The sequence below is a fragment of the Eublepharis macularius genome, chromosome 18, assembly GCF_028583425.1.
Source record: "Eublepharis macularius isolate TG4126 chromosome 18, MPM_Emac_v1.0, whole genome shotgun sequence".
Taxonomy (NCBI): domain Eukaryota; kingdom Metazoa; phylum Chordata; class Lepidosauria; order Squamata; family Eublepharidae; genus Eublepharis; species Eublepharis macularius.
This window is the reverse complement of record NC_072807.1, coordinates 10799372-10808661: the sequence shown is the minus strand read 5'-3', so window position 1 is coordinate 10808661 and position 9290 is coordinate 10799372. Positions and strand designations below refer to the sequence as shown.

The window sequence follows — 9290 nt, the reverse complement described above, 5'->3', positions numbered from 1 at the left end:
CCTTAAAAAGAAAGAATCTTAAAATGTGCTGGGCAGATTTCAGTGAGCAGAACCACAGGGAACCATCCTTTTTCTTTTCACAAGAAATTAACCTATTATTGGGGGAAATAAACCAACACCCTTAGCCAATTGTAGATTTCCTCACTTCAGTACTAATATGAGAAATAACTTAAGGTATTTAAACTTGGCCATCATAGAAGTAAAAAGGTTTATTTAGCAATATCCCTTGATGCAGTCAATTTGGTAACGGAATGTATACAGAGAAGCATCAGCACATGTATTTTATACCTTTCAGTCAATATAGAAAAGATTGTATACAGTTCATAAGATTTCATACAATTCTGTAAACAAGCAGCCAGTTCTTACAAACAAACAAGTCAAAGTACATGATCTTCTGGACAGTGGAGAGTGACAAGATATAGCCAGCAGTTAAAGGAACACAGTAAGAATAACATTAATTTCAAAACATAACTGGGAAAAGATACCCAAGGCCGGAGCTGAATATCTCCGGATATAAACAATTCTTAGCCTTCAGTGTGTAGTGGAAGCAAACTCACTGTGCCTTTCTCATGGCCTTTACATTTATAATGTTACAATCAGAATTTCAGGAACAGAAATGCAAAACAGAATGGGTAGAAGAATTTTCTCACAAGCTTTGAGCAGTCCAGATCAATGTCCATCTGCTCTGTACATTGGACAAACCAGCCAACCTCTGCACAAAAGAATAAATGGACACAAATCTGACATTAAAAATGGCAACATCCAGAAACAAGTGGGAGAACACTTTAATCTACCAGGACATTCCATCAAGGACTTAAAGGTCACTGTAGTTCAACAGAAACCTTTCAAAACCAGAATCCAACGGGAAGCTGCTGAATTGGAATTCATATGTAAATTTGACTCTGTCAAGCTGGGACTGAATAGGGACTATGAATGGTTAGCTCATTATCAAAAGTAACTGATTTCATTATCAGCAGCAAACTGATCCCATTTTCAGATGCTACTGATTGCATGTACTCTTCCTCCCCTCTCCACCTATATATCTGACCATTTTCTTCTTACCCTCCATGCATCTGACAAAGAGAACTGTGATTCTCGAAAGCTTATGCTACAGTAAAGTTGGTTAGTCTTAAAGGTGCTACTAGACTCTTTTCTATTAATCTCTCCAGACATCCTGTTGCAGATCTGAAAGCCCCTATTCGACAGAAAAACTTCAAAAGGAATATGCCACATGAAAGGGCTGAATTAGAACTCGTCCAGAAAATAAACACCTTCTGTCATTCTGGCTTAAACTGAAATTTGGGATTCTTAATTCATTATAATTTCTAATAACTCCAGAGGACTCTTTAATAATTATAACACCCTGTTGTTCACCTATTGCATCATACAGTAACCCTTTACTGATGTTCAATTTTCTCATATATCCAACTACCTCTTCTTTAATTAATTTGTCATTTATTTTATTGCACTTTTGTTTATCTTCACCTAATGTAGGAACCTGTAATCTCTCCCATCATCCATTAAACTACCCCACATAGGGGTTCAAGTTCCCACATAAAGAATCTCACTGGATTTATTATATTACGCCTCTCTCTGCAAAACTCCTCCATCTTTCCTGCTCCCTCCCTGTAATGTTCTGTAAAACTAAGGTAAAGGGGCTTCTTTCTTCTATAGTACCTAAGGAAGTGAGCTGTGTCTTGCAAAAGCTCATACCAGCATGGATATTGTTCTTCTTAAGGTGCCACTGGACTTACAGTGAGCCCAAAGAGCTTCTCATATCTTTTTGGTGCACGTGCTCCTGCCCAGGGATTTCTTGAGTGCTACTTGGACATCTTTGTTCCTCAAGCTGTAAACAACCGGATTCAGCAATGGAGTCACCAGCGTGTATGTAACAGAGATCAATGTGTCTCCATTCAAAGTATACCTGGATTTGGGCCTCAGGTAAATAATGGAAATACATCCAAAGTGCACGATAACCACAATAAGATGAGATGCACACGTTGAAAAGGCTTTCCGTTTCCCATCTGTGGTGGGGATTTTCAGGATTGTGTTTAAGATTAAAATGTAGGACAGAAGGATCAGAAAGAATGAGCAAAATACTACCAAAAAACAAATAAGAAAAATGACAGCTTCTCCTATATAATTTCGGGCACAGGCTAGCTCAAGTAAAGGTGCTAAATCACAAAAGAAGTGATTGATTTTATTCAGCCCGCAGAACGGCAAGGTAAATACGAAAATTGTCTCAATTGTAGAAAAAAGAAAACCAGTAGTTGCTGAAAAGACAACCAGTTTAGTACAGAATCCCTGATTCATCAGCACCTGGTAATGCAAAGGTTTACATATGGACACATATCGGTCATACCCCATCACTGTGAGAAGCATACAGTTTGTACAGCCAAAGCCCAGGAACATACACATCTGAGTAGCACAGCCAACAAATGAAATCGTTGCCTTTACTCTTAGAAGATTTGTAAGCATATTTGGGATAATAATGAGTGTGTAACAGATTTCTGAACTGGAGAGAATGGCGAGGAAGAAGTACATGGGGGTGTGGAGGCTGGAGTCGTGATTTATCGTAGTGACAATAATGATATTTCCTGTCAAAATAGTGAAGTACATTATGATGAACACTACAAACAGTGGGACCTGCAGTCCTGGGAAACCCGAAAATCCAATGAGGATGAATTCTGTCACCACACTTTGATTTTCTCGTTCCATCGATGTTGAATCTGGAATGAAACGATTACACTCTTACAATTTTTTTTTATAAATGCCAATGAATTAAGACTTTTTACAAATAAATACTTTAAAATGTTTTAACTCACAAATTGGATGCAGGCTACTCATTGAGGGAGAAAAGGTGGTTTATGTTGTCTTGAGAAATAGCGGTGCAGCAGGGAGAAACCCGCTTGGTGCGTTCATGATCTCAGGGGCAAAGTCTGTCTGTCAAAGTTGTTTGTTAATGATGGAGATTCCGCTGCTAATGGGTATGTGGCTACTATGAACTCTTCTGCATCACACCAGATGTTTTTGAGGGATTATCTTGTTTTTCCTTCGTCTCCTAAGAACAGCAAATCAATAACATGAGATTAAGGACTGTCGAGAGACTTTGTAGGAGTACCATCATCTCAAATATATAAACTTTTGAGGTTCTCCTGAAAATACTTCTGAGTTACAGTCATACACTGTTAGAATGAGAAGGCATCTTGGAGGACGTCCAGTCCAACCTCCCGTTAAGAACAGGAATATGCAACTACAGCATCTCAGAAAGATGGTCTCTCAGCCTTGGTTAGTCCTTAAGTGAAAGTTAGTCCTTCACCACCTGAGACAACATGTTCCACTGCTGTGCTGAACAGTTCTTATAATCAGTAAATTTGTCCTACTATTTAGCCAAAATCTACCTGTGTATAATTTCCACCCTGCCCTCTGGAGCAAGAGAAAACATGTCTGCTCTATTTTCGATGTGATATCCCTTCTGATATTTGAAAAGAGCAAGAGTCCAGTAGCACTTTTTGTTGGAATAGGCGATTCAGCCTGCCTTTGGACTCTGGGTGGTGTGGCATGTCTCTTTGAATGTAATGTATAAGTCTAGCAACTTGCCACTCTCTTGTCTAAGGTGGGAACGCCTACTGACTCCTCCTCTCTTGCCTCTGTGCCTCTTGGGAAATTTCACACCTTCCCTCATGGTCATCCAAAAGAGAAAAGATGTAAAGCCACCATGCTCCTTATGGAGTCCTTTTTGTCCACAGACCCACTTCCAGCCTCGCTGCCTAGTTTCAGGCCGTGGCATTAGACTAGGGAATGTAGCTCTTTAGATTAGGATCTTTCCCTTCTTATTACCAGAAGATATTACTATGGAAGAAATCTGCTACAATAAACTGTAAGTTCTATCTTTCTATGAATTTTGTCTGAGGATTAATTAATACACGTTTGTAAGGGTTTAAATGCTTCTGACTAAATTGCTCTGCTACGTTACTCTGCTAAATTACTAAACTAAAACCAAACTAAAAATACATAATTCCTAACAGGGTTATGGTAGCCCAGACTTGAATTTAATAAGTTCCTCAGGGAAGTTCCTCATGGCCAAAGGAAAGCCCATAGTTGAATCTAAGAAGCAAAAGGTTTTTTTTAAACTGCAAAACTGAATCTAGAAGTAAAGAGTTTTAAACTGCAAAGTTTCCCACCCCCCTTGAAACTGCAAAGGTTTTACAGCCATGTAGAACAAAGGACTTGATTAGCACGTGAATGCCCTCACAGGTAACCTCACGAGGAACAAAGAAATAAATTAGGTGAAAAGCCTAACAGTTTTTCCCTACCCTCAAAAGTGCACAGAAAGGCAGAGAAACCTCCTTTTAAAACTTTTTGGCTAACTTGAGCCTAGTATACAGAAAAAGAAAAAAGTTAAAGAGGGAAAATAAAGTTTTCTAGAGAAATACTTCTAAATTTCTTGAAAATGTCAGGCCAACTACTACAAATTGCTTTGTTCAGAGACCTATTTTCAACTAAAATGGAACAAAATGGAGATGTGAATGCTCGTAGTGAATCTTTGTTGAATCAAATAGATAAACTAGCTACTGTTGGTCAGATTCTAGCTGAAGATTTGAAAATTGCTCTAGTTTTAAGCTCACTACCAAAGAGTTATTCCAGTTTAGCAAAGTCTCTTACTGAAAAAGAGGCTACATTGGAGGAAGCGCTAGATCAGATAAGATCACAGTATGATGAACAGAGATCTTATCCTCAGGAAAAGAAATGCAAGACTGACTCATGTTTCATGGTCAGTGAGGCCAGACCCAGAGGGGCAGGGCCTAAGCAAATTGATTACAGGCAAAGAGCCAATCCTAGAGAAAGGCAGACTCCGCCCTTCTGCTGCAAATGCAATAAGCCTGGCCACCTCCAGAGGGAGTGTTTTAGCAACAGAAGCTACAGCCACAAGGGCAGAAACAATTATACTGCTGCAAGCAGGAACCAACAGGCAGAGAGAAACAGAGATTTTTCTAAATCAAGAGCTAGTAATTTCAGAGATTTTCCTCAAACAAGGGCTGATAGTAATTATCATGTGTCTCATATGGCTCGAATAAATGATAGCCCACAGTGCTAGTTATTAGATAGTGGTGCAACTGTGCACATGGCATCAGATACTAATCTGTTTTATGAATTGGATACCAGTGCATCTAAAAGAGTTACGATGGCTGCTGGCACATGTGTGAATATTGATGGCCAAGGCTCAATTATGATTCATTGTAATAATGATATCTCTAAAAAGATAATTAAAGTAGAAATTTTATACATTCCTGATTTAAAGGCAAACCTACTAAGCGTACCTGTACTATCAGAAAAATGATTTTCTATACACTTTGAGAATAACAAATGTACAGTTTCTCGCAAAGGAGAGATATATTCCACAGGTAGTCTCAGAAATGGTGTTTTTGAACTGGACTGCCAAGGAAAAAAAGCCTACAGGGCAACAATAGCTACCACAAAAGGAGAACCAATTGAACTCTGGCATAGAAGATTTGCACATTGTGATATGCAAGCCATAAAGGAGCTGCAGTGTAAGGACTTGGTAACAGGTATTAATATAAGTGCATGTGGCAATGATGATGAATTATGTGTTTGTTGTATAAAGGGAAAGGCAACTCGACCTTCAGTTACCAAACAAAACCAAAGGTGCTCAAGGCAAGCACTTGAACTAATCCATACTGATTTATGTGGTCCTATTAAACCAGCATCAACAGGAAATAACCTTTATATGTTGTCTTTCATTGACGACTTCTCGAGATATACAGTGTGCTATTTGCTGAAAGAAAAATCGCAGACTGAGCAGAAACTGCGTGATTATGTTTCCATGGTGTCTAACAAGTTCAACAGGAAACCTCAAGCCTTTCAAAGTGACAATGGCAGTGAGTATGTTTCTCATGCCACACAGAGATTTCTCAGGGAAAATGGTATTCAACATAGATTTACTGTTCCTTATAACCCTGAACATAATGGGATGGCAGAGCGTAAAAATCGTTCTATCATGAATATGGTCAGATGTATGCTAATTGATTCAGGACTTCCCTACAGACACTGGGGAGAAGCGGCCACGACTGCAATCTACTTACAAAACAGATTGTCCACTAAAGCTACAAACAAAACTCCTGATGAGTTATGGCATAATAGGAAGCCAAACATTGAACATCTTAGAGTATTTGGATGCAAAGCATATGCTCACATACCAGAAGAAAAGAGATACAAACTAGAACCCAGAGCCTTAGTAGGATATGCTCCAGGATGTAAGGGATACAGGATCTTTAACCCAGAAACTAACAGTGTTAATGTAAGCAGAGTTGTGCAATCTGATGAGCAACAGAGGAGCAACCAGAATGCTGCTACACATGACCTTTCAGAAGAAGATAATGATGACAGCCAGCTACTGCTGTATCGGCCAGATGACATCGCTACGCAGATGCGACCAGATATCCAACCCGGTGATGAGGCAATGGGTGCAGCCACTGAGCAGATGCAACCAGAAGCCTGACCAGGTGAGAGAATAAAGGTGGAAATTCCCAGGCCAGTAGATGTGCCTGAAGAGCCAGAGCCCGCTGCGGAGGCAGAGGTGACTCAGGACCTTAGGCGCTCTCAGCGCGTCAACAGAGGAGTTCCAGCCGAGAGACTGACCTACCTTGCAAGGTCGTCGCCACCACAAGAACCAACTTCATGGGCCGAAGTTCAACAAATGCCTGAACCAGAAGCAAAGAAATGGAAGGAAGCAGCACAAGAGGAAATAGATGCTCTACACAAGAACAAAACATGGACTCTCACAAAACTACCTAAGGGTAAGAATGTCATTGGATGTAAATGGGTTTTTAAAGCTAATAAAAATGAGAATGGTGCAGCTGAGAGATACAAAGCTAAATTAGTAGCCAAAGGATATTCTCAGATTTATGGAACTGATTATGATCAAATTTTTGCACCAGTTGTAAAATATTCCACAATCAGGATGCTTTTAAGCATAGCAGCTTCTAGAAACATGCAAACAGAACACCTGGATATAAAGACTGCATTTTTACATGGTGAAATTGAGGAAGAATTATGTATGAGTCAACCTCCAGGGTTCACAAATGAACAGAATAAACACTTAGTGTGCAAACTTTAGAAACGACTTTATGGTTTTAAGCAAGCTGCCAAATCTTAGAATGATAAACTGACCAAAATGCTACTTGATCTAGATTTTAAATGAGGCAAAGCTGACCTCTGTCTGTACAGTAGATACAAGAATGGAAGATGGACTTTTATTTTGGCTTATGTTGATGATCTTATCCTTTGTTATGAAAATTCAAGTGATTGTGCTGAAATTATATCTCATCTAAACAAGGAAGTCGAGGTGAAATGCTTGGGTAATGCTAACTTTTATTTGGGGATCCAGATCGAGAGGGAACCAGATGGCAGTTACCTTCTGATCCAAAGACAAAAGATACTAGGACTACCGGAAGGTTTTGGACTAGAAAATGCCAATCCAATGCCCACACCAATGGAAGTAGGTTTTCTGAAAGAAAAGGAACCAAATGAACCTCTACCAGAAAACAACGAGTACAGAACTGCCATAGGCAAGCTTCTTTACCTAGCAATGACAACAAGACCTGATATTGCAACAGCTGTAGGTACTCTATCCAGGAGGGTAAGTAAACCCACTGTGAATGATTGGACCAGAGTAAAAAGAGTAATGAGATATTTAAAGGGCACTGCAGATTCTAAACTAAGGCTGCCAGCTAATAAAAATCCCACACTATTGGGATATGCTGATGCAGATTGGGCTAAAGATAATTCAGACTGGAAATCCACTACTGGTAATGTGTTTTTCTATGGGGATGGACCTGTAACTTGGGCAAGTCGTAAAAATGAAATTGCAGCCCTTTCATCCACTGAAGCAGAACTTGTGTCAGCTTCAGAAGCATGCAAAGATTTACAAATGCTCTTAATGTTACTTAAAGATTTTGGCATTACAGAACCTTTACCAGTTAACATGCTAGAATATAACCAGAGTTGTATAACTCTTTCTCTTTTAGAAGGAAATACTCCACACACAAGACGTATTGGGACACGACAGCAGTTCCTGAAGGAACTTCAAGCACAAGGAATTGTGAAGCTGCACTACTGTCCCACTGAAGAAATGACAGCGGACATCTTTACCAAGCCTCTGTCCAGAGACAAGTAACAAGGTCTACAAAGTGACCTGAACATTGTGAATGCTGACGGCATTCTGAGTCAAGAGGGAGTGTTGGAATAGGCGACTCAGCCTGCCTTTGGAAACAGAGGGGGGGGGGTGCTGCATGTCTCTTTGAATGTAATGTATAAGTCTAGCGATCTGCCACTCTCTTGTCTAAGGTGGGAACACCTACTGACTCCTCCTCTCTTGCCTCTGTGCCTCTTGGGAAATTTCACACCTTCCCTCATGGTCATCCAAAAGAGAAAAGATGTAAAGCCACCATGCTCCTTATGGAGCCCTTCTTTTTGTCCACAGACCCACTTCCAGCCTCGCTGCCTAGTTTCAGGCCGTGGCATTAGACTAGGGAATGTAACTCTTTAGATTAGGATCTTTCCCTTCTTATTACCAGAAGATATTGCTATGGAAGAAATCTGCTACAATAAACTGTAAGTTCTATCTTTCTATGAATTTTGTCTGAGGATTAATTAATGCACATTTGTAAGGGTTTAAATGTTTCTGACTAAATTGCTCTGCTATGTTACTCTGCTAAGTTACTAAACTAAAACCAAACTAAAAATACATAATTCCTAACACTTGTAAGGCTAACTGTTGGGATTTTAGCATGTGTCTTATGTTCAGTCATGAAAGAGTGAAAATGATGTTTTGTTTTGTTTAGTTAGACAGCTAGTTAGCATAGGACCACTTAGCTGTCCAGTAAAAGTTCCCACCATAGTAAGGGAAGTATTTAGTCTTAATGAAGGGATCTAGGATTGTCTTTTGGATGAACCAGTTTATTGGGGGAGGAGGGGGATTAATTAGCAACATATATTAAAGTTTTATTGCTCTCTCTCTCTCTGTCTCTCTCTGTCCAGTCTCCTCTTCTAGCCTGATCACCAAAGTGTAGAGATGTAGGAGATAGCTATTCTTTATTTTCTAACCTGTGTACCCTTTCCCCTGATATGTAGTAAAAGTATTTTCTAGAGCTAAAACCACAGAAGTCTGTCTACTTATTTCCACTGTGCTAATATTAAACTCTGCAACTTTTACCCACCAGCACTAACACCAACTTGCCCAGCTCTTTCAAACTTCTCGCAGAGGTCTT

At 39.7% G+C, this 9290-nt stretch overlaps 1 protein-coding gene across 1 annotated transcript; it reads right to left on the bottom strand.

The window, feature by feature from the left end:
• Positions 1 to 1773: 1773 nt before the first annotated feature.
• On the bottom strand, positions 1774 to 2718 carry LOC129345735 (olfactory receptor 10R2-like). The gene has a single exon (XM_055002968.1). It carries the CDS (start codon positions 2716 to 2718, stop codon positions 1774 to 1776), a length of 945 nt encoding a protein of 314 aa, XP_054858943.1.
• Between the last annotated feature and the right edge of the window lie 6572 nt (positions 2719 to 9290).

Bases quoted from the DNA above. Each gene is read 5' to 3' on its own strand.
- LOC129345735 (XM_055002968.1), bottom strand. From the start codon at position 2,718: ATGGAACGAGAAAATCAAAGTGTGGTGACAGAATTCATCCTCATTGGA.